The sequence below is a fragment of the Myodes glareolus genome, chromosome 21, assembly GCF_982192425.1.
Source record: "Myodes glareolus chromosome 21, mMyoGla1.1, whole genome shotgun sequence".
NCBI classification, from domain to species: Eukaryota; Metazoa; Chordata; class Mammalia; order Rodentia; family Cricetidae; genus Myodes; species Myodes glareolus.
The window spans coordinates 57,228,994-57,253,212 of NC_142046.1; the positions used below are offsets into that span (position 1 = coordinate 57,228,994).

The window sequence follows — 24,219 nt, forward strand, 5'->3', positions numbered from 1 at the left end:
GAAAACAGTTCCTTTGTGGCAGTCCATGCTTCAGCCAAGTTTTGATGTTAAGATCCTTTTGCGAATTGGACGTTCTGAAAATCCTAAGTGTTACGCAGAGCTGTGAATAGATAAGAACCCAGCAGCAGCCGCTGATGCTCCATGAACACTGACTGCAGAAGGCTGGCCATGAGTACCTTTTCCGGAGAACTAAAATACGACAATAGAGCCCACAGCTATCTCGTGACGAGAACAGGGTTTGCCCTCTGCCTGTTCCCGGAGGCCCTATCCTGGCCACTGCACAGTTTAATCTATTTATTGCAAAGCCACCCAAGGGGAGGGCCTTCTGGGTTCTCAGAGGAGAACTCTGCAAAGCGGGATCTGTCAGTCACTTCTGCATTAGTATTGCCCCTCACGTTGCCCCTGAGCATCTGTGGTGATGTTCATACATTCTCTGACCAAGTAAACTGTAAACCCAATGGTACCCAAAACAATCTTCCTGCACCCATGGCTGTTCTCGTGAACGACATGTTACTTGCCGACTTGTCTGTATATTCATTGCATATATTGACTTTGGAAGGCAAAGTTTTGATCGTTTATTTACTACTAGCTCCAACTAGTCTAGCCCCCCCCCATTAGAAGTAATGAACAGCCCCTCCCTCCACCAGCCTTCTTGTCACCACTTAGAGATTCCCCACCACTGTCATTTGCTGTTTACAGCACACAGTACGTATGACAAGTGCAGAGACAGAGACCACTGGAAAAGAAATTTGACACCTGGCGCTTAGTCACTCATTACCCACAGATGATTCAGAAATCATCATTAGTGGGTGAGAGTCTGCTGCAGGCGCCCGCAGGTTTACTAGGCCTGCTTCACTGGTTCATGGACCCCCGCCCCCAGCTTGCTGGGTTTGAATGGCATTTTTACAGCGGCAAATCCGTGTGTCAGATTCAAGCTTAACACAGCTCGTTAGAGTCGTAGGCAGAACATCAAATAGATGATGTTAGTGAGTCACAGAGGGCCCCTTGCACTGTAGACGGTTGGAAAGGCCCTAGAAGTCTGTCATTCCCTGGAGTCTGTTATTCTCTGGGGTTTGGAAGTCAGAATATACTTTACAGTGTTTTATTAGGATTATCAAACATCCTGTGGGAGGACCCTAAACCTATAAAACTTTTATTTTGTCTAAGGGACAATGTGAAACTTTGGCATTCTTCACCCCCTCCCTCCTACTCCTAACTCTGTGCATGCCATCTAGGTCACATTCCAAGCATCAGACTTACTTCCTTTGAATCCTAACTAGAAGCTGTTTGTAGCATCCGTCACAGCTAGCGGGGGCGAGGATTTATAGACGTGCATGCTTTTCACATTTCTGCCAAGCTTGTGCATTGATCTTGTGGGGTTTGGGCCTCGCTGTGTTTATAGAAAACCTTTAATAAGGTCATGTTAGAGGACCAGTAGTTTAGCTTCTGAACAATGTATCCTAAGGACACAACAGAAGTTATATAGGAGAGACAGTGATCCAGATACACTGTATTCATGTATGGAATTACCAAATACTGGATACTACTTTTTAGTTTAATATACATGTGAATAATTGTGCACAAAATGGTTATCAAAATATTTTTAAATCAGTGAAAAATCAGAAATAAGGAAGCAGCTAATCAGTCTTTCATAACTGTTCAGTGAGATCTTACACAGCTTTTTAAAATATTTGAAGAATATCTCTTGCTTGGGGAACATTAACTGAAAAAACAGGTTATTAAACTGAAGTACAGTACAATTCCCATTTTGGTTTTAATCATTACATTTGCATTAAAAAATGAAATATGCCAAAGTAGCTAAAGACTCCATTGCCTAACATCGGTGTTTTTCAATTCTGTTTTCCCTTTGTTTGTTTGTTTTTACAGTAAATTTATAAGGGGTTATTTATCTATCATTAATCTGTCAGCTTTTTGATAATCATGTTATAGCCCTTGGCACCATAAATTTAAACCTGAAGGTAAATGAAGATGAAAGACACACCCTGTGGGAAATAGGGGGCAATTTTCTAAACACACTGAGGCACGAGCTGGGCCAGCCCCCTCCTCTTGATTGCCTGTGTTTTATCTCCCGGCCATGTAATCGCGTTTGATCAGGAACTAAGACATTATCTGTATTACAACACCTGTGTGTTCTTTCTTCAGCAAATATTTATGGTACGCACAGACACGTCATAGATATACAGTCTGTCTTCATAAGGACGACTAGAATAACCCCACCGTGCATATAATGTGCATATATAAACCTTAAAAGTTTGGAGATTTTTCTTATGCAGTTGGTAAAATCATGGGTGTGACTATGAGACTGGAAACCTGTTTTGAATTCTGGGTGATTGTGACAGTTGGAGATTGTAGCTTCACCCCCGTGCCCCTTTCAAGCTGCAAGGGACTGTCAGTCCTACTTTTCTTTTGAAACAGGCCTCTTGTAGCTCAGGCTAGCCTCTGAGTTGCTCTATAGCCACGTTGCTATGTAACTAGCATTGCTAAGTGTTTATAATACAGGGCATTAAGTAATAAATTGAATTGAACGGTATGTTCTGTTTCTACTTAAAGGCAACTCTGGGAATTAAAAGCTATTGTATTCTCACTGCTTTGCCCCTTTGTAGCCAACTGTTTCCCAGGTATCGATCAGTGTAGCACTTCGATGTTTGCGAGCAATATTTCTTTTTCTTTAAGCTTTATTTATTTCTTTGTATTTGAGTGTTTTGCCTGAATATAAGTATGTATACTGTGTGCATACCTGGTACCTCCGGGCTAGAAAAGAGGGCATAGGATCCCCTGGGACTGGAATTACAGATGGTTGTGAACCACCACGTGAATCCTGACTCCTCTGCCAGAACATCTGGTTTTAATTGCTGAGCCACCTCTCAAGCCCCACAAGCAAAATTTCAGTTCTTGATTGATTTTTTTCCAACCCAACCACAGTGTCCTCTCCTCCCAGTTCATGCCCTGTCCCCTGCCATCCTCTCCTCTTTTCTCGTCAGATAAGGGCGGGCCTCCTGTGGGTGTCAACCAGCCATGGCCTATCTAGTTGCAGTGGGGAAGTACCTCCTCTTCTGGGTCCCCAAAGCAGGTAACAGAGTCAGAGACAGCTGCTGCTTCCACCGTGAGGAGCCCTACAAGAAGACCAAGCTACACAACTGTAACCTATGTGCAGAGACGCTCTCCTTTCCGTGGAGAAACACCCAGTCTGTCAGACTGTGCTAACTTGTTTTTTCTCCCTGTGGGGTTTCCCACTGCCCCTGGGGACCTTTCCTGGGCCCTGCACTGTTTCTGAGGTTTTCAGCTTTGAGTTTCGTGGAGCGTTTGTGGGCACTTCACTGTCCGCAAGCTGCTGCTCTCAGGACGGGCCGGACAGGTGCCTTTCGCTAGGATTCCTGCTGTGTCAGCATGACCTTGTGGTTTTAGTGACGCTAATTCAGAGGTTCTCAACCTGTGGGCCTGGACACTTTGGAGGGTGAAAGACCCTTTCACAGGGGTCAGCTAAGACTTTCGGGAAACACATACGTTTCTATTACGATTCATTAACAGTAGCAAAATTACAGTTATGACGTAGCAACGAAAGTAATTTTATCTTTGGGGGAGGGGGTCACCACACCATAAGGAACTGTAGAAAAGGGTTGCAGCTTTAGGAAGGTTGAGAACCCCCGCTCTCGTGGCTTATGGTATTACAAAGAAAACTATTACTTGGAGGAAATGAAGATGACGCAGGCAAGTACTTGTGCCCCTTCCACTCTTGGCACTCAGGTGGCTGCAGGGTCCACACCGTCCTGCAGCCATCAGCTTCCCGCTGTGACTGTCTAGGGCATTTGTCTACTCTGCTCACACTGACCGCTGGCATGATGAGTTCTGATGCATTGGCTGTGCCGTGGTCCTGTTGAGGGTTACTGACTTTAAGGGGCCGCTGTAATTATGGTTCCCCCTCTGCAAAGGGACCCCTTCCGTTTCTGTAGGAATGTGTGAGTTCCATAACTGATGATTGTGTGATGTTTGCAGCTAGGTAGTAGCTACCATTTCGTGTCAGCTGTGTACCGGTCTCTGGGCAGCGCTTTGTAGAAATGCCAACTCTAGGTCCTATGAGAGATATTATCTCCATCTTAACAGATCGAAGACACGCGGCCGGGCCTGGTCAGTGCTTTGTCTGGCACTTGGTAAGCAGAACGAGAGCGGTGTTCTGGTCTAAAAATGTTGCACCTTTTGCTCTGTGTCCTACGCTACCGTCCCAATGCTCAAGTCAGACGACTCTCAGTTCTCAGAATTAGAAACTGGAAATTACACGGCCTCAAGGTTAACTTCAGGGTTGTCCGAGAAATTAACCTTGAAATTGTATGTCATTTCAGAGTTGGTAACCTCTCTCCTTCCGTTTACTCGTGCCTACCTCGGCATCCATGGACGGTTGTGGTGGAGGGAACCTGTCTGTGTGTTCAGTTCGTGGGGGCAGGGTTATTTCTTAGAAATCTCTGTAATGTATGTCCTTCTGTGTTCGCTTTAGCTTCAACAGAAGATACTGTTGAAAAGCCTGGGCCCCTGAATCCAATCTCAATTGGCATTCAAACCTCAGTGCTTACTGACGGCACCACTCTGGCTCCCTGTCCTCACTGTTCAGTTAGTCATAAAATAAGTGTGTCAGTGTGCAAAAGCTTGAGACGATGTGATGAAATAATCCATGCAAAGGTTGTCGGTGGCGATACGGTAAACCCTATGGGAATTCACTGTTGGCTGGTGGCAACACTACCCGAGTAGTGGCTAATGTCACTGAAATACCGTGCTGTGCTTAAATACATGACCCTTAGGAGAGAGTCAGGCCTAGTAGCTACAAGAATAATGAAAACCCTTTTTGAGCCTTCTAAGTTATTTGGATGCTTTCCTTTGAAAAGTACTTTGTATAATTTGTAAATATAAATTTATCTTAGAGGGACTGAGGAAATGTTAATCCCAGCACAAGAGCCCGATCCTGGCCACAGCATGCATATAGAAGGTTGGGCAAGTGTGTTGGGCATGCTTGTAATCTCGGACCTTGGGTGTGAGGAGAGGTAGGTCCCTGGGGCTGGTTGGCCAGTCAGGCTAGCCTACCTGGTGACATAGACCTTATCTCAAAAAAAAAAAAAAAACAAAAAAAACAAACCAGGATTGGCATTTTTGAGGAATTATACTGAGGATGGATGACCTCTGGCTTCCATAGGCATACATACAACACACACACACACACACACACACACACACAAATAGATAAGATAATAAGGGGGTGGTTTTTGTCAACTTGACATAAACTAGATCATCTGCAAGGAAGAAAGCGCAACTGAGGAGCTGCCTCCATCCGATTGGCCTGCTGACAAGTCTGTGGGGCCTTTTACTGATTTCTAATTGATGTAAGAGGGCTCAGCACACTTTAGGTCTTGCCAGCCCGTGGTCAGGTGGTCTGAGGTGTATTAGAAAGCAAACTGAGCCATCCACGGAGAGCAAGGCAGTAAGCGGTGTTAGTCCATGGCCTTTGTCTCAGTTCCCGCCTGAGTTCTTGCCCTGGTGTCCTCAAGGACATGAAAGTGTGACCCAAAGAGATCCTTCCCTCTCCAGGTTGCTTTTAGTCAGTTATTTCACACTGAAAGACAAAGAAATGAGAAGAGAGAGCCGGGTGAGCCATCTCCGTGGCATCGGCATTCAGAAAGCAGTGGTTTGGGCGCTTTTCTTAGTGCCCCCATCGTGGACGGAAAGTGAGTCCCTCCAGGAACTCGTAGCCGCAGCCTCACATGTTCCTAGCAATTGCTTTGCGCCTTTGAAATAACGCCGACAAGAAGCCCTGTTAAACTCACCCTGACAGTCCTGCTTTTCTCTGGGCGCGTTGTCTGTCCTGAGCTGCTCAGCTGCTGTGCAGAGTCTCATTGTCTGTTTATTGACGCGGAGGAAACCAAAGGACAGTCCTGTGGGCAGCTTTGCTCTCGCTGCCCAGGGGGTGTTGAAACCTGTGAACTCTAGTCTAGCTCTAGAGCTAGCTGAAGAGCCGCAGGGAAGGCTATGTTCAAGAGTCTTGGCCCAAGCTCCTCCTTATGCACCAGCTCGCCTTGAGCCGGGAGAACAGGGGCTGGGTAAGTTCGCCCACCTCTGTGTGCTCTGTGTGTTTACCTAGAGGCCGGGCATGATGCTTAGGGGTTGAGTTCTTGCCTTCTGTTCACAAGGCCTTGAGTCAGTCCCCCACTTCTTCTTTCTCTCTCTCTCTCTCTACCTCCTCTTCTCCTTCTCCCCCTCTCTCTTACACACACACACACACACACACACACACACCCTAGAAATTAAGTTGTAACTGAGGATTTGAGAGAAAGCTGTGTTTTTGAAGAGCGCCAGATTTCTGGAGCCCTCTGCGATGTTCAGAGAACATGCTTAAACCCATCAAGGTCATCTATGTTTCCCAGCCATCATGAAATAAAAGGAGAGCATTTAGCTTGGGAAGAAGAGAGCAGACAACTCTAGCACAATAGTTGATCTTAAAAGGAAATGATCTGAAAAGAAAGGTCTAACTTTGTAATTGCAGATTCAAGGACAGACTTGATGTTTCCCGACTGACCAGGACCTTCAATGCCATAAACAAGAGATGGGAGTTTGAAAGTTAAATTCATTCGATGTGGTCAGGCGTTCTGTTGTATTAGAGTTCTGCTTTTTACAATTCCAGCAGAAGCCTAGAAGGTGTTAAAGAAGTTATGGTTCTTCGCATAAGAACCATAACCAGCGCTTCAAGACAGGCTTTCTCTGTGTAGCTTTGAGGCCTGTCCTGGAACTTGTTCTGTAGACCAGGCTGGCCTTGAAACTCACAGAGATCCTCCTGCCTCTGCCTCCCGAATTAGAAGTTATATTTAAGAGCCTTTTCCCCACACACATTTTTTGTGGTTCTGTGAAGCAAATCCAGGCCTTCACGCACACGAAACACACACTTTTCTGCTACACTCCCACGGAGCCGTGTAGAGCGGGCCACAGTGAGATGAAATGGTGATTCTCAGTGCAGATAGCTGGCCCTACCTCCCGGAAGTGCTAGTCTAGAATCTGAGATGAGGTATATAGCTCTCAACTTTCATTGCTGCCGATGCTAAAGGTAGAACATTCAAGAATTTTCATTTGTAGTAATGAACACATATGAATGCAAGCCAAAAGAATATGTTTTTTCTTGAAATGTGATTTTGAGGTCAATTTTGGGTATAGATTGAGTTGGGTTAGTTCTAGGGTGAGCAGCAGTGCTTGGGTTCTATTAGTGAGCAAACTGCAGGATGGAGGTTTGTGTGAGAAGGCACTGGCTTCTCTGTTACATGGTGGAGGTTGAAGAAGATGGCTTGTTTTAGAATTTACCAATTATAATACTTGATATCAGTTGGCAGCTTTATCAATTATACTTTCATTTTTTAGTAAGCCATGCACACACACACACACACACACACTTGTAATAAAAAACTTACTACTGTGTCTCAGTAAATGTTTTTTTTTTATGATCGCCTGTGCCTTCAAAAAAATCAACACAATAAGAGAGTTAGATTTTCACTCATTTTAATATGCACTGTATTGTATGTATAGTGAATACTCAAGATGAACAGGCTTCTCCTTTATAGCATAACTGTTCCCAAAGTCAAGCAGGGAAGAGGTTTATGTGTGTTCTCTGTGCCAAGCACGCAGGAGGCTCCTTTCCAGATGCCGCTGCCGGGTCACATGGCGTTTCACCCTTCTGGTCCACGAAGCCGAGGCAACATTTTAGCAGTCCGCTGCTATCTATAGGCGCCGGGCTCACGTTTGTTGCACTTTATGCCAAATTGATCTCTGTGTGTGCCTCGATTTAGGAAACTGGAGAATCCGGTTTCCCTTTGCTGCCCACATGTCGTGAGTTAATCCTTCATGCCCAGCCTATGAGCTTATGTGCTCTGCAGTTGGCAAAGTCAAATCTCTCTTCAGGTTTTGTGGTTCTCACAGCATTTGGGGGTGACAACGGGGCTCCCCTGTTATATAAAAGCTGTTGTCGATCACCTGGCATACTCAGTTTTCTTGTGTTCTAAAGGGCCCCCCCCCCCCAAGGATATACCCCTGTGACTCCTGTAAGGTCGAATCCAGCACGGTGGAGGAGATTCAGCACTGAACCTCAAGAGGCCGCATACACTGCTGTTGTTTTCTCCCTGCTGCTGCTGAGCTCGGTCTTCCAGCTCTTCATCTCCTGGCGGCTCACTCTTCTGCTGTGCCCCTGTGACTCCCCCTCCCACCCCCTGCCGTGTTCCCCAATGTGAGGGATGGAGCTCTAACCCTTGGCGGCTTTCTGCTCATTTGCAGAGCATTCACGTCCTGGAGAGGACCGCTTCATCAAGCACAGAGCCCTCCGTCAGTCAGCAGTTCCTGGAGCCGGAGCCCATCCCCCTCTCCAAGGTCAGTGCTGTGCCTTTGCTCTCACAGGTAGCCCATTGCCCGCTCTGGGGCCAAATGAACTGTGACTAGCCTTGACGCCCGACTCTCTTAAAGTAGCTAACAGTAGGGCTTCTCTGCCTTTTTCTGCTTCCTGTGCAGGGACGTTGTCTGCCTTGTGTGAGCGGAGAATAGTAAGGACTCTATTTCCCTTGAATTTCCAGGGTTATATGTGAAGGTCTGAAAGTATTTTAAGGGACGAAATAAGGAAAACCATGGTTATTTCCTCTTGGAGAGATAAGCGAATAATTCTATGATTAATTAATGTGGGGGAAAACTTGTCAGCCCAGCAATCGCAGCGACTACCATTATTGCCCACGTACTGCATACTAGGTACTACACGAAGTGCTTCAGTATATTACCACATTTGATATAGCTTTTATATTTATTACATTTAATGAATCCGGAAACTCAGGCTTAACCGTTTTCCCTAAGACAAAAACGTTGTTAAGTAGCGGGGTGACATACAAACTAGATTTGCCCGGTTCTGTAACCCGTGCTGTCCGTCTCTACCTCCCTGCAAGGTCCAGAGGTGCCTCCACCAAGCGGCCATCACACACTGTGACTTCTGGCCTCCCTCCAGTGTCTGCAGTGACTCTGGGGAGAACAGGTACAGATGTGAACCCCTTTCTGTGTCATGGAAGCCAGAGTTCCTTCCTCTTCTGCCCGTCCTCCCTCAGATTTGGGAAGATGGAGCCCCCCAGTACTCGTCCCCGCCCACGTGAGATGTTCACCGGGCCAATGAACGGGTTCCCTAATGGGAAAACTCTGAAAAGAGAGTATATGCAAATTGCAGGTTCACATAAAAACAGATTTATTTCGTCAAGATGATTACTTATAAATGTGTACAGCTGATCCTGCCGCTTTGCTTCCTATACAGAGCCTCAACTATTAGGAAAAGAACATGCTACTATACTGCCCTAGTGTTACGGATATGCACACTTGTGTGTTTTATACTTTGGAGATGTTACAAGCTACAAAGCTTATTCTGTCAGACAGGTGTAGAAGAAAAGAATTATTAAACTATAAAAATAATTTTGAGAGGGCTGGAGAGGTGGCTTCACAGTTAAAGAGGCTGTGTGCTCTCACAGAAAAACAAGTTTGGTTCTCGGGACCCATATCTGGCAGCTGATAATTGCCCGTAATTCCAGCTCTAGGGGATCAGTTGCCCATTTTGGACTTCTCTGGACATCTGCATCTAAGTGGCATGCACACACGTGTGTGTAGTTGTACGCACATGCTTGCGCACACACAGTTAAAAATAAAAACATCTTTAAAAAATTTAAAAGTAAGAAGGACAGACTTCCATTTGAACAATAAGTAGAGACCACATACTTGGTAAATATGATCGTCATATCGCTTTGAAATGTCCATCCTCTATAGCTAGTGAGAAGATGAGAAAGAATAGATGTGGGGAGAAGTTGCATCTACTTTGTGCCATACATTCTTGCAACCAGCCTCCAGATCATTAAAGTTTTATTGATTTCCTCATCTCCATATAATTCCTGCGTAAAGGTCTAATCCACTCCCTACCGCTTACCAATGCACAGCAGCTGGGGTGTGGGTCTGCTGACCAAAGGAGGGTCCTGCTAGGAGTACCAACAGCATTCGCTACCCCCGTGGCTTCTGCGCTTCCATTTGAATCTTACTATGGAACTAACAGACCTTTTCTGTTTGTTTATATGTTAGTACACGTGGACAAATCTGGGGGCTCCTAAGAGCTGCTCTACCCACCTAGGTACCACTGCATCTCACCACTTCAGAACCTCCTGAGAGGACACAGGCTTCCTGGGTACTGGTTGGTAGGAGCGCTTTGGACAAGGCATTGCCCTGGCTCAGTATTTATTAAATTCTTTGTTTTCAACTCTTGAGACATTTTTGCCTATCCCCACACCACCCGTAGACTAGCTTGTACTTTTTATACTTTGAAGGCATTACAAGCTACAAAATTTATCCCATCTCATCAAGAGTAGACCTCCAGTCCATGGAAATGGAAGAATTGTTGGACTATAAAAGAATTATTAAACTATAATTTAGAAGGGGGCTGGGGAGATGGCTCAGCAATTAGGAGTGCTGAGGTTGGTCAGTACTGACATGGGGCTCTTGGTTCTATTTTTGTTTTACATAGACTTAGGAAGAGTGGAGACTTGAGCCGAAAATAAATAATAACTGAAATTTCAGGAAAAATACACTGTTTGATTTTTAGAAAACTATTTTAATTTTCTTAGAATGTATCTAATTCACTAAGTGAGAAAGAGTGATGTCGGCATTGTGGAAACAGAATGCTGAAGGTTCTGTCCTGTGTAGAAATGGGTTGTTTCCTTTCCTACATATTTTATTTGTAACCTTATCGTCCATCTGCATTTATAATTGAAACAGGTGGGGTTGTTGCTTGCCCTGCTTTTATCCTTTGCCTCTCTGTCAGCTTGACAGCTTACCTGATTGTTAGCACTGGATTACGAGTCTTTTCTGTTTCTTTTGCTGGACTCGGGAACATTACGCTCGCAGAAAAGGCACTGCTAGTTCGGAGTGCAGGGTTTCACTCAGGAAATAGACTAATTTTTGATCTGTTCTGTTTTTACCTGTTTCCCACTCTCCAGTTTGGCTCTCCCAAAAAGGAAAAGAAAACCATTCTAAGAGAAATCAGTAGCGGTAGCTACAAAAAGATGAGTTTGTGTTGCACCTAACTTTAATTAGTAAGGGGGAAAATTGTACTTGCTACTAAATGCTTCCATTTTTTCTTCAAAGTTTATTAAATTATGAAAGTTTCCATTTCCGCCCCTCCTCCCAACACCCTTCCTCTCCCCCCCCCCCCTCCTCCATCCCTAAGAGCAGTCAGGGCTTCCAGCCCTGTGGGAAGTTCAAGTTCCTCCCCCCTCCCTCCAGGTCCAGGAAGGTGAGTATCCAAACAGACTGGATCCCAAAAATTCAGTATATGCAGAGGAAACAAGTCCCGGTGTCATTGTCAATGGCTTTTCAGAAAGGCTCCGGGCCAGCCACATTCAGAGAATCTGGCGACATTCAGAAAATCTGGTTGGATCACGTGCTCGTTCAGTCCCAGTCCAACTGGCCTTGGTGAACTCTCATTAGATCAGTCCCCTTGTATCAGTGGGTGATCGCACCCCTCGCTGTCCTGAGTTTTTTTTTTTCATGTTCTTCCTCCTTCTGCTCCTCATTTGAACCATGGGGGGCTCAGTCCGGTGCTCCAATGTGGGTCTCCGTCTGTATCGCCATCCATCGTCGGATGAAGGATCTATGGTGATAAGCAAAATCTTCATCAGTATGGTTATAGGCCAAAGCCGATTCAGGCACCCTCTCCTCTGTCCAGAGAACAATCCGGGGATCTCTCCTTGGACCTGGGATCCCATTTATAATCAAGTCTCTTGTAAACCCTAAAATGACTCCCTTAGTTGAGATATATTCTTCCCTGATCCCATATCCATCCTTCCTCCCTCCCCCCATCTCAGTCCCCCGAGTTTATGTCATGTAGAGATTCTCCATCAGATAGAGAGAGAGAGAGAGAAGGGGGCAAGGGAGGGGTCTTTTCTATAGGATGTAGAGAGAAATGTCTTTAAATATAACTCACACATTACTAAGGACAGAAGTCCAGGGACTATATTTATGCACATGGGAAGTTGTTCTTATTCTTAATTACTTAATTTTCATGGAATGCCACTATTCCGATAGGAGCAGGAAGCCAGAGGTCCTTGATGATTTCCGTCAGGAGTGCCTGCTTTCCTTGGTCTTCACGCTGTTCACAAATAGGGTTCTATTCTTGAGTTGCAGCCCAGTATTAAGAAAGAGGACTCCGGGGTCTCCATGTGACCTCCTGGGGTCATGGGATACTGCTACCTGTGCTTGCGTCAGCCAGAAATTACAGCATTCTACACAGCCCAAAGCTGTCTCATCAGAAACATTCTTATATCTAAGTAACAGGTCAATTGCAGCATCATTTGTTACATTGCTTTGAGACAGGGTCTCTCTATGTGGCCCCAACTGGCCTTGAACTCATGGAGATCCGCCTGCCTCTGCTGGGATTAAAGGCTGTGAGCCACCACCTGCGACTCAGATCAACCCCAGTTTCTGGCAGAATTGTCTTCAAGCAAAACCCATATTTTGAGGTGTTGCGCATCGCGGGAAGAATGCACAATGTTGCCAGCTGGGACACCCACAGGTCACAATGCATAGCTCATTCCCCAGAGGTCACTGTGGATGTGGGGAAATGGCAACACCTTTAGGGTCTTCCCTGAGGTGGGGCGAGGAAGCTGTGGGCTTGGGTTTAGGAAAGATGCAGGCTTGATATTGGTTTTAGGCTTTTCAGAGAGACAGGATCATCTCTTGTGTTTTATCTCCTGACGAAACTTTGGAGAAAATTCCACCCTGGATATTGCATATTTTGGTTTGGCATAGATTAGACTTGGCCCCAAAGCAAGCAGCCTCTAGCATGAGGATAGGGAGAAAGAGATGGTGAACACAGCCCTCTTCACCCATGCCGTGTCCCGTATCTGTGCCCGGCAATGGGACCTCCTTTCCTGAGATTGACAGAGACTCATAGTTTGGTCTAGCTTGAGATACAGTGCTCCAACCATTCTCCTTCTGCCCTTCCATAAGGATCTAAGTAAAAGTCTTTTCAGAATGCAGTGACCCAATCAGCTGGGGGTGGGCCACTACGGAAGGTCTGTCCTGGTCCGCATGTCCACTCCCTGAAGCTGAGGCTGCAGAGTTGAGATGAGACGTCTGTTCTATAAATGCTGTTAACACTTCAAAAACAAAAACAGTACCATATATTGTAATATTAAGTTGGGAGTGTCACCCCAGCCCCTGGCCTGGGAGTTGCGTTGGTCCAGACTCCAACTCCCAGCCTGCCAAGCGCTGACCCCTCACCCGGGGAGGGTCAGGACCACTCCTACAGGGTATTTAGGCAGCCACCCAGAGAAGGAACACATGGTTTCAGGTTTTGTGGGCCACCCTGAGTGGGGCATTTATTAAACATGGGCATTTCTGATTCAGTCTAATCTGGTTTGATTGGAGTTCTTTGCACTGGTAGAGAGGCTCTGTTAGGAAATATTCCTAACATTTCTGAACAAAACATGTCTAGTGAAGGAAGAAATTGATTTAATCTGTTATCTAGCAGGAAGAGTGAGACGCTAGAACCAAGATACTTTGTTAAAATTTGTTTATTCTTGGGCTTTATTCTTGCTGTTGGAGAGATTGAACCTAGGGCCTCTGCGTATGCTAAGCACAGGCTTTACCAGTGGTCTAGGACCCGGTTCTAGCTGCACTCTTCGTGGGCTCCCAGGGAAACATGCCCCTTGGGAAGCCTGAACTTCTCGGTATGCACTGTTAGGTGAAGCTTTGGTGCACACTTTGATGCACAGGGCTGCAGTGGGGAGAAAGATAACCGCAGTGCTGAATAGGGGTATCAGCGGGTTGTTCCACACCGGACCCCAGCAACCTCTCCATTCCCGCACAGAGAGCCTGGTCTGCACACTGACTGAACATTTATCATCAGATGTCTAACTTTAAAACCCCTTTGGGATCCAGGATCATCAGGGAGGAAATGCATTTTAAACGCTCTGAGTGTAGGAAATCACAATTTCTTTCTGCTTCCAAGCAAACAGTGTCCCCAGTGCGCCTCTCCTGAAGTCTGCCTGCCTCCAGGTCTACCTGAGAAACTCATGGGAGCTTCATTTGAAAGTGTGTGACTTGTTTTGATGCTGCAATTAGCTCCAGAATGCCACTCATCCTGTTGTTGAGTCGAGGGCAGCATCAAAGGCGACTTTCTGCCTAGGGATCTCCTTAAATGTGTCTCATTAAGCCCAGAACACGAATGATTTGTTTTCCTTTTTCTCTCAGGAAGCTGACAGCTGGGAAATTATAGAAGGACTGAAAATAGGCCAAACCAATGTCCAGAAACCAGACAGGCACGAGGGATTTATGCTGAAGAAAAGAAAATGGCCTTTAAAGGGGTGGCACAAGGTAACTGCCTTCGGAATGAAGCTGAGAGCATCATCATAGAGCTCTGACTCGGTCCTAGGTGGGAAGCCAAGGTCACTGAAGCTTTTGAGTTTGAAATATTGTCTCGAAAACAAACAAAAACTAGCAAACAAAAGCCCCCGTAAGGGAGACGGGGAAGCCAGAAGAATCAAGGGAGGGATGGGAGAAGAGGAGAAAAGAAAACAAACTCTGTGTCACAGAGGAGAAGCCTCTCTTCCGTTCCTCCATAGAATCCCTTTTGTTAGTCCCCTTGGGGACTCTCACGATAAGAGCAGCTTCATACTCTTGCCAGCTCTGTTACTGAACTTCATCTCAGAGTGGAAGGGTTCGCTAACCAAACGCTTGAGTAATGGCCACCTGCTGGCTCCAAGCACAGAGGTTATGGATTGCAACTTCCTTAAAGAAATAGACAGATGAGAAACGCCGACCCAACCTGTCTCCAGGGAAGGATGAAAGCCAGTCAAAGGGACTTCCATCTCATATAGCTTTCCCTTGTCAGAAACTCTCCCTCCAGCCCATAATATTACCCCAACACCAAGGACTTCCCTCCTCCCTTCTCCAATCTTCTAACTTTAATTTTGGCCAGCCAGTGATTCCTCCTAGGCCTGCCCCTGCCTGTCTGTCTCCTCACCAGTAGCCTTACTTGGCACTTTCTTATGACTTTCCTTAAGTTATTCCTGGCTAAACTTCTTTAGCAGAAACTTAAAATTGGGAAAACAGGCCATTTTAAAAAATGAATTGCTAGGTTCCATTTGGCATTCTGACCCCACTCAGCGGAATGGCTGTGGACTGCCATCTTTCTGGACTCTTTCTGGACCGTGTGTCTGGATATTTTGCATAAAGACAGGGAGAGCACCCACCCCACAGTGCTTTTCCTCCTCTCCCTAATACCGCTGTGCATTGATTAGGCAGCAGCCCATTTGAATGCCCACGTTATAGGCAATTGAATTGCTTGTTTAATGTGGCGCTTTTTTATTCTGGCAGGTACCGGTTTTCAAGAATCCCAGATACAGGGATGACAGTGGCCTTTTGTGAGTTCTAGGCAGGATGACTTTGGGGACCTGATGTTCCGCTGTCTCAGCAGCTATGAGTTCATGCGTCCCGTGAAAATGTTCCAGCAGAATAAATTCCAGCCACAGCAGGGTTTCCTACATGTGCAGAGCTGGAAGAGGGCCCACAGGGTGGCTGGCTCCCGAGAGCTGTTTGACTTTTACTGAATGGCCCACAGAAAGGAAACCAGTAGAGAGTTCTTCAGTGTTTGCAATTAAAAAATGACAAATCTACTCAGACTGTAGTAGACAGACCTCAGGGCAGCCAGTTGCCCACCCAACCTCCCTTTTAATTCTGTCGTTTAAGAAACATTTTTTATTTATTCATGTATACAATATATTTTGATCATTTCTACCCATTTCCTACCCAATCTTCCCCCACAAAGCACCCAGTCCCCCCCACACCAGAGTACCAACTTTATGTTCTTTTTCTTTTTCTTTTTTTTTTTTTGTTTTCTCTGTAGCTTTGGAGCCTGTCCCAGAACTAGCTCTTGTAGGCCAGGCTGGCCTCGAACTCAAAGAGATCCACCTGCCTCTGTGTCCGGAGTGCTGGGGTTAAAGGTGTGCGCCACCACCGATCAGCTTTTTTTTAATTTTAATATATTTAATATATGTCTATTTCACTGGACCCTCTTAGTATTGCTCATGTACATCCCCTGGGGCCGCTGGCTGGAGCATGAGCTGTCTACCAACAGCCCCATCCCCAAAGAAAACGTGATTCTCCTTCCTTTGTAACCTTCAGCTACCAGCTAGGGGTGGAGCCCCCTTTTTATTCTTAATGTATCTTGGAAATAATATTTAATCTCTTTTACTAATATAGAAGCAGATTGCCAAGGAGAAAATACGTGCATATTGCCAAGGTCACTTAAACCTTGTAGGCAATTTACTAGTAACGGATACGGTATAATGGCTCCTGTAAGAGGCATGAGAAAGTTTAGAAAGTGTCCATGGTATCCAGGGGAGAAATCCGGAGTTTAGCTCCTTTCGTGCAGACTAGTATAGAAATCTTTACAGAATTGCCATGATCTCTCCAGGTTATTTTTTTCCTTATTTTTATAATGTCCTAATGCAGTTCGTTTATGAAGTCTCAGCTGCAGGTCCTTAGACCTCCCCATGGTGAAGACAGACCATGGTGAAAAGACCCCATCCCTAGCGTGAAATCACGTGACTAGAGCGCGGACCCACTGGCCTCACTTCCTGTGGCTGACCGTGGCCAGATGCACTGAGTCCATGTATCAGAGTCATCAAACACGTTAGCTGCTGAATGCTAAGCCGCTGGGAGCTGTGCTTGTGAATATTTGTGCAGTTCCGAGTACAAACAGTAACTAGGGCTGTTTGGTTCTTGCAGCGCTTTTTTGTCCTGGACAATGGACTGTTGAAGTACTCAAAGGCTCCACTCGACGTAAGTAGCTCCAAGGACACCATTCGCAGGTCCGTTTAGAATTCCCGCTTGAAGTGTGTAAACACTGTAACTGGGCAGGCTCTGTGCCATGGTCACCAGCTTCCTGCGTGTCTGTGCCTGTAATATTTAACAAGCCGCCAACTCTGCGGGTTCTAGAGCAAGTGTGCTTTGTGCTTGTACTCAAGATGGCACAAAACTCTCAAACTAGCGCATGAATATTTAACTGTTTTTTTAAACAGAAGTTTAAGCCTAAAAGTGACACACTAATAATATCACCCTTTCTCCTAGAGAGAAGATTCTGAAAGTATTTTTTTCTTTGCACTTTGAAATGAATTCCATGTTCTTTGCTTTTTGAGATTTAAAGCCCTCCTTGTTCTTGTCAAAGTTCTTTTTTAAAAACATCTATTGTACTTAACCTGTGTTCGTTCACCTTCTTGACTTGAGAACTCCAGCTCATTAAGACTACTCCAGACTGCTTCTGCTTAATGTCTGAGAAGTACTTTGCACGTGACTCTCCGAGTTTCTTCCTTCCCTCCTACCGTGGGGTGTAGGGCAATAAACTAAGGGCTTAGAATTAGTTTTGTCTGTGCCTCTGCCATGGAATCGGCTATGTCTGTGGTCAGCTAGGGACATCCAGAAGAGGGGGCAGGCTGCTCCCTGATCTCTGATCTCAGCTGCCCAACTCTGTGCTAGCAGCTGCCCTCCAGCTGATTCATGGGTGTTCTGGGTCACGGTTCAAACGTTGACTTCGGTTATTTTGGGACTCATTGGTGTTGCCTTTTAGAGGAGCTAGAAGCTAAGCAATCTGGATCGTGGAGAGCTGACATTACCATCTGTGCCCAAAATAGAGGCAGATGAGTAACGCTGCATGCTGAAATCGGTGTGGTCATGACAGCCCAACTGCCCTCAGACCTTAGCCACTTTCTCGTCATTAAAAAGAATGTAGTCACCCCCATAAGTGAGTTAAGATTTTCCTTGGGCTCACCTTAGTTCAGAACAGAGACACACCAGCCCGTATACCCTTCCAGCACAATTCACTAGTCTTTTGATTTCAGATCCAAAAGGGGAAGGTCCATGGGAGCATTGACGTTGGCCTGTCTGTCATGTCAATTAAAAAGAAAGCTCGGAGAATAGACCTTGACACGGAGGAGCACATCTATCACTTGAAGGTGAAATTGTCTTCGGCATCCAGTATTAGCCCGGGGGTGGGGGGAATGTGATTTGTCCCCGCCCGTGGCAGCCAGGAGACGGTCTCCACAGCTGTCTTCCCTTGCTTCCTGTTCCAGGTGAAATCCCAGGACTGGTTTGATGCTTGGGTCTCCAAACTGCGTCATCACCGCCTGTACCGTCAGAACGAGATTGTGCGGTCACCGAGAGACGCGAGTTTCCACATCTTCCCCGCAGCTTCGACAGCCGAGTCCTCCCCGGCTGCTAACGTTTCTGTTGTGGATGGGAAGGTATGACGTTGTGCTGCGAGAAGTCAGCCCGGAAACCGCTTAGAAATGTACACGTGCACGTCACTGTGTGTCCTTGAAAACGCCAGAAAGAGAAGTTTGATTTTGTAAGCTGACACCCAGGAGACAAGTGACATTGGCACTAGAGTTAATCACAAGATGAGCCAGACGCGTGAATCACCAAGCGTTTCCAGTTATTTTTCCTTTATAATAAGTGGACCGCACATATCATGTATGTGTGGCTTTTTTTAGGAATCTTGGGAGGTAGAGTAAACATTTGTTTAGACAACAGCTGGGAATTCTTGGGTAGTAATAAAGAGACCCCAAAGTTGTGAAAGCGAAGCTCATTGCTTTGAGCTACGATGTATACATGACCCAGGGAGAGGCTGTTCAGTACCCCCTCTCCCGGAGTTAATGCAGGTCAGCTGGAGAGGTCCCGTGGTATCGGTAGTGTTTCAGTGAGCAAGTGTGTTATGTATATGACGGTCCTTCCTCTCTAATCTGTTACAGAGACTGTGTTTGCATGCGTACAAGTGACATAGCCATCCTGAGATGTGGCCACACAGCTGTTTCCAAAGTCAGTACCTCCTGTCATTAAACCAAGAGCCAGACAGGAGAGTCTGTGGTTCCTTGGGTTGTATTAAGATTCCCAGTCTGTGTTGCAGAAAAGCTGGAGGTATTTCTTGTCTGAAAGTCAAGGTTACGGCAACAGGCAGGGAAGCAACTGTTTCCGTGTTTGATTCGGTCCATGGGCTGCATTGCATGGGGGTGTTGTGGCTTTATGCTTGGTACCTGAAACTGAGGCCAGAGAAGCTGATTGGGTTCAAAAACGTTTCAGTAGCTTGTCTGCCTTCTGTCTTTGCTTCTACAGGAGTCTCCACAATACCTAGATTATATAGTTTCCTTCTACATAGCATTGGAGAACTTTATTGAGAAACACCAGACCTAACCTGTCAAACTTAGTGTCATCTACCATGCTTGGCTTTTGTTATTTGATGGAAAATACTAGTGTATAAATTAAACCCACGGATTATATTTCACAAGGCACCCCGTTCTATGACTTCACTGTCGTTGCGTTCCTGCAGAAGACTGTCTGATGGCCTTTCTCCTAGGAGTGAGGGGTTGACGGAAACACTAACCAGTTCTGGGAATACAGAGAACAAGTCACGAGCTAGAGGGATTGGGGTTTGGGATCTCAGAGGTCCCCAAGATAGTCCCTGTGTTTCTCTGGGCTGCCTGAGTTTTCATCACAGGGTGGAATGAATCTGGGTTAGTCCCAACTTAATGAGAACTGCATCCCAAACAGAAAAAGAAAACATTAATTTTTAATTCTTAGGTTTTTCCAGTTTCGGCTGATATCCTTGGCACAAAGCATTGATAAAAGATGCATTATTTCTGTCCCTTGTCTTATTTATTAAATTACTTGGGTGATATCTGAGATTGGTGAACTGAAACCAAATCCTTCCCCTCACTGTTCGCTCTGGAATAAGACAACTCTCCAGCTCTGCTTCCCACAAAAGGCCCGTTTCTCCAGTTGCCAGTGGCATGGCTCAGAGCTTAGATTACCTGGGTGATTTCCATTACATGTATCAAAATGCAGCAAAGAGCCTTTTGTCCCTTTCCCTGCCTTCCACATATCGAATTATGAGACTCCGGAGTGTTAATTGGTTTGTGACCCTATGTAGGTAATAAATAAGACTGGGTTTGCTGACTGTGTGCATTATTTACTTCTTAATCATTCAGAAGAGGCCTAATCAGTTGCCAGTGAGTATCCAAGTCAAATGTGCAGCTTTAAAGCCATGTCAGCCCCTCGGGAAGCAAATCTCTGTTTATTTTGCTGTTTGCTGTACACATTAGTATCTGCATATTTTGTTCAGCTGTAGTTCACATAAAAATCCTTTTAATGAGAAAGCTATCAGCTATAGACAACTTGGTAAGAAGGCCTTTTATATAGTCTTCAGAATGTTTTCAAAGCATCCTAGGGCTGTTTACTGGTGGGTAGTGAGCTTAGGAATCACACATTAGGGTCCAGGGAGGATCTGGGAAGGAGAGGCCTCTAGCCATGAGTCCCAGAGACTGTAGTAAGGACCCTGTTATCAAATACAATTTTCTGGGTAAGTTCTAGCGACCTCGTGAGGATGGGTCATGGTTTCTTTGAATGCTGTTTTCCTCATCGGATGAGGGAGCCAGCAGATGGAGTGTTGTTAGCGTGCATGAATTCAGCCTTCACGTGTGTAAACTGTGCCCTTCATCTCTTTGCATGTAGATGCAGCCCAACAGTTTCCCATGGCAGTCCCCTCTCCCGAGCAGCAGCAGCCTCCCTGCGACATGCACCACGGGGCAGAGTAAAGTAGCGGCCTGGTTGCAGGACTCGGAAGAGATGGATAGGTGTGCGGAAGGTCAGTTCCTGCCTTGGGGGACGCTCAGAGTGAGCACCCGAGCCCAAAGCTGATGGAAGTCAAAACAACGTAGCCTCCAGCCTCACCTCCCTGAGTGACCTGGCCTTTCCTTTGTCTTAGTCTTCTACCTTCTAGATCTTTCTCTGTTCTGTGACCCAGGCTTCCTTCCTGCAGGTTCTCCCAGCTCCTCACAAGTGGGTCTGAGTTTCTCTCCTGCCTTGGCTTCCACGCTCTCCCACTTTTTCCATCTCTTTACCAGCTCCTTCTTGACCTTGCCCTGACCTGTCCCTCGGGACCTGAAGAGCTCCCCGCTTAGTCCTGGACTCCACGCTGCCTCCTCCCTAGGTCCCTTCCATGCCCCCTTTTCTGCTGTCATATCGCCCACGGAACAGTTCTGTTCCCTGTTAGCACAGATGGAAACCATGAGGTTCAGGGCTGCATGTCCGGAGTTACCTGGAAGTGGGGTTTCCTTGGAGAGGCCTTGGGGCCTTCTGTCCTGTCCACTCCATCCTGGTCTGTTTAATCTCTAACTTTCTCCTTCCTCAGCAGACCCTTTGCCCCACGCTTTATCCACAGACCATTTCCATTCTGAAACAGTTTTTATTTGACCCACAAAACTGACAAAAAAAAATTGAAAGGGCCATGTTTAGTAAGATTCAACTGATTTAATTTAATTTTGAGATAGTGTATTTTGTTTTTTATGAAATTATAATAAAAACAGGTGCTATGTAACTTTTTGATTTTTTTTCACTTACAAAGAAAAAAATGGACAATCTGTTAATCCTCCTGGTACCCTCACCATTTTTTTTTAAAAAAAAAAACTCTACCAGCGTGTTAACTCCAAATTTGCATTTTTTTCAACTCTCTGAGACACCAAACTCCCAAACTTTGTCCACATGTGAAATTGTGATTTAAAAGAAAATTTTAGATTCATAATTGTGTCCATATGACATCTCATTAAAGTGTTTCCCTGGATATATTCACCATACACAACTTCCGGTTGTGGAAGGAGGTGGAGCAGTTTCAGACGGCCCTATATATTCCTGCAGTGTTTAGAGACTGCCCAGCTTCTCCTGTGCAGAGGATCATCTTCAAGATGCTCCCCCACCTCAGCCCAGCCCCAGCCCCTATGGCTGCAAAAAAGGACCCAGGATTCAAACTCAGACCTTCTCACTGCAGAGCACACCTCTGAAAGGAATGCGCCCTGCCCGCCCCATGGGCTTCCCCCAGGGGCTGTGTCAACACCTGGACCCCATAAGTCAGTGACTGTCACGGCCAGCTCACCCTCCTGCTCACAAAGCCAGTTCAAAGTTGTGTCCTTATCCTTACCAACCTTTTGCTGACTTCCATTCCTATCTTCGTGACCCAGACCTGCCATTCCTCTCGTCCCTGGTAGTCACGCAGCCTCCTGACTGTGTTACCTTACCTGGTCTCCAGATGAGCGGATCCTTCTCAAAGGCTCATTGGAAATCATCACCTGTGAGCCTGTCTGCAGGCCCTATGCCAATGAGGCATAGGTACTGTTCACTTTCTGCACTTTGTGGATGAGGAAAATGCAATATGTAATGGTTCAGACATTTGCCTGAGATTGTAGAGCTGCCTTGGTGGGCAGGTTGGGATTCCAGCACACACTTCATTAATCCCAAGGTCGGTACTTTGTTCACCACGCAATGCCCCCTCAAGCCTGATAGACCTTAAAATAACTGTGCAGACACCCTCCTGGGGCTCTTCACTGGCTCTAGAGTGTTACTCCAAAATCCTTATCTCAGCATTTAGCAGCCCATGCATTCAGCATTCTGGCCCTACCTGGCCACCTCTGTCGATTCAAACAACTGTTGGTTTTTGTTTTTTTACATGGATGTAAATCTCTTGCTGCACTTTAAAAAAAAAAAATCTATACCAATCATTTGCTGTGGAGCAAGCTTACTTCTGAGATGGGTTTCAGTTCCAAAAGGGAACATTTCATATTTATTTCACTGTTTGAATTTGAAGACATAGTGTTTTATGAAACCCATTGTATGTCTGATTTATAATTCTAACAGTAAAGGGGATTGACTCTCCTGGACTTATATGAATCCAGGCCACCAATATATGGAGAAATTACTTGGCTCTTAGAGTATATTTTTTTTCATAGAGTTGGAATTCAAACTAGTAAGAATCTATAATAGATGTTTTAAGGAATCTTTTCTTGCCACATTGTTAGTGAGCTGAAGAAATGATGTGTTTAACTGATTTTTACTCTGTTCTGTTTTTTCTGAACTTGACTTTGGCCCCACCCAAATTCCACCTTGTAAACCATTTGAGAGTAACAAGTAGACAGGCCCCTAGGAATAAAACCACAAGACTGCTGAAGTCTTCAGAGTATCCATGAGACAAACTGTGGGGACAGGAAAGTGGTCACACGCAGCTTGACAGGTTAAAGCCATCTACTTTCACAGTCGCAGGTGGTAAGAATGGGTTTGGAACTCTCTCACCGCCAGTGGCTCTCATGGTCTGACCCAGAGTGAGGTATCCTTTGGGTTACCTGCATCACCATTATATAAATACAAATCTGCCCATCCATTGACCACATCGTATCTACCACAGTGTGGACTGAGCCCCTTTTCATATTAGCTCCACCATTTCTACCCAGTTCTGACCTTTTTGTCTTTCCTAGATCTTGCACACTGTCAGTCAAACCTTGTGGAACTTAGCAAGCTCCTGCAAAACCTGGAGATACTCCAGAGGACTCAGTCCGCCCCGAACTTCACTGACATGCAGGTAAACGTGACTACGCGGTAACAAGGTCTAAGATCCCAACTTAAGCCCTTCCTGGACTGTCCTGTGACTGACTATGCAGGGTGGTACTCAAAAGGGAAGAACTACACTCAGACTAACATTGCAATATTAGTAATAATGTCAATCTATGGTTTATCTTTAGTTAATATGTATGTGTGTTTATCTACATGCATATCTGTGCACCGCATGTGTGCAGTGGCTGTGGAGTCCTGAAGATCCCTTAGGACTGGAGTAATAATAGACGGTTGTGAGCTGGTGTGTGGGTGCTGGGAATCAAACCTGTGTCCTCTGTAAGAACAACTGCCGAGCCATGTCTCCAGCCCCTCTGGCGTTCTTCGTGATACTTTTGAAGTTTGGTGTCCTTGTATTAATTAAGAAGAGTTTTATCAGTTTTGTTTATTTGTTTGTTTTTTGAGGACCAGGTTTCTCTGTAGTTTTGGAACCTGTCCTGGAACTAGCTCTTGTAGACCAGGCTGGACTCAAACTCACAGAGATCCACCTGCCTCTGCCTCCCAAGTGCTGGGATTAAAGGTGTGTCCTGCGCCTGGCTGAGTTTTATCAGTGTTTTATCCATGAATGTATTATAGACTGTTGTGGACATACATATTTGTGTCAATCCCCCATGTCACTTTTGCATTAACAATGATGGCTTTGGAGTTTGAGTTCTAGAACTTTCAGAAGTGTGAGCATCTTTTCGT

The 24,219-nt window shown here is 45.7% G+C and overlaps 1 protein-coding gene across 10 annotated transcripts in view; it reads left to right on the forward strand.

Moving 5' to 3' along the window:
• The window catches only part of Osbpl6 (oxysterol binding protein like 6), a 174,432-nt gene that overhangs the window by 105,033 nt on the left and 45,180 nt on the right, over positions 1-24,219 (forward strand). For all 10 annotated transcript variants that reach the window (XM_087900080.1, XM_087900079.1, XM_087900076.1 and 7 more), the window contains 7 exons: positions 8,314-8,406; positions 14,299-14,421; positions 16,837-16,890; positions 17,946-18,059; positions 18,177-18,347; positions 20,611-20,743; positions 23,400-23,503. In XM_087900080.1, coding sequence (XP_087756206.1) covers positions 8,314-8,406; positions 14,299-14,421; positions 16,837-16,890; positions 17,946-18,059; positions 18,177-18,347; positions 20,611-20,743; positions 23,400-23,503 — 792 coding nt within the window. The remainder of the gene's footprint in view (positions 1-8,313; positions 8,407-14,298; positions 14,422-16,836; positions 16,891-17,945; positions 18,060-18,176; positions 18,348-20,610; positions 20,744-23,399; positions 23,504-24,219) is intronic.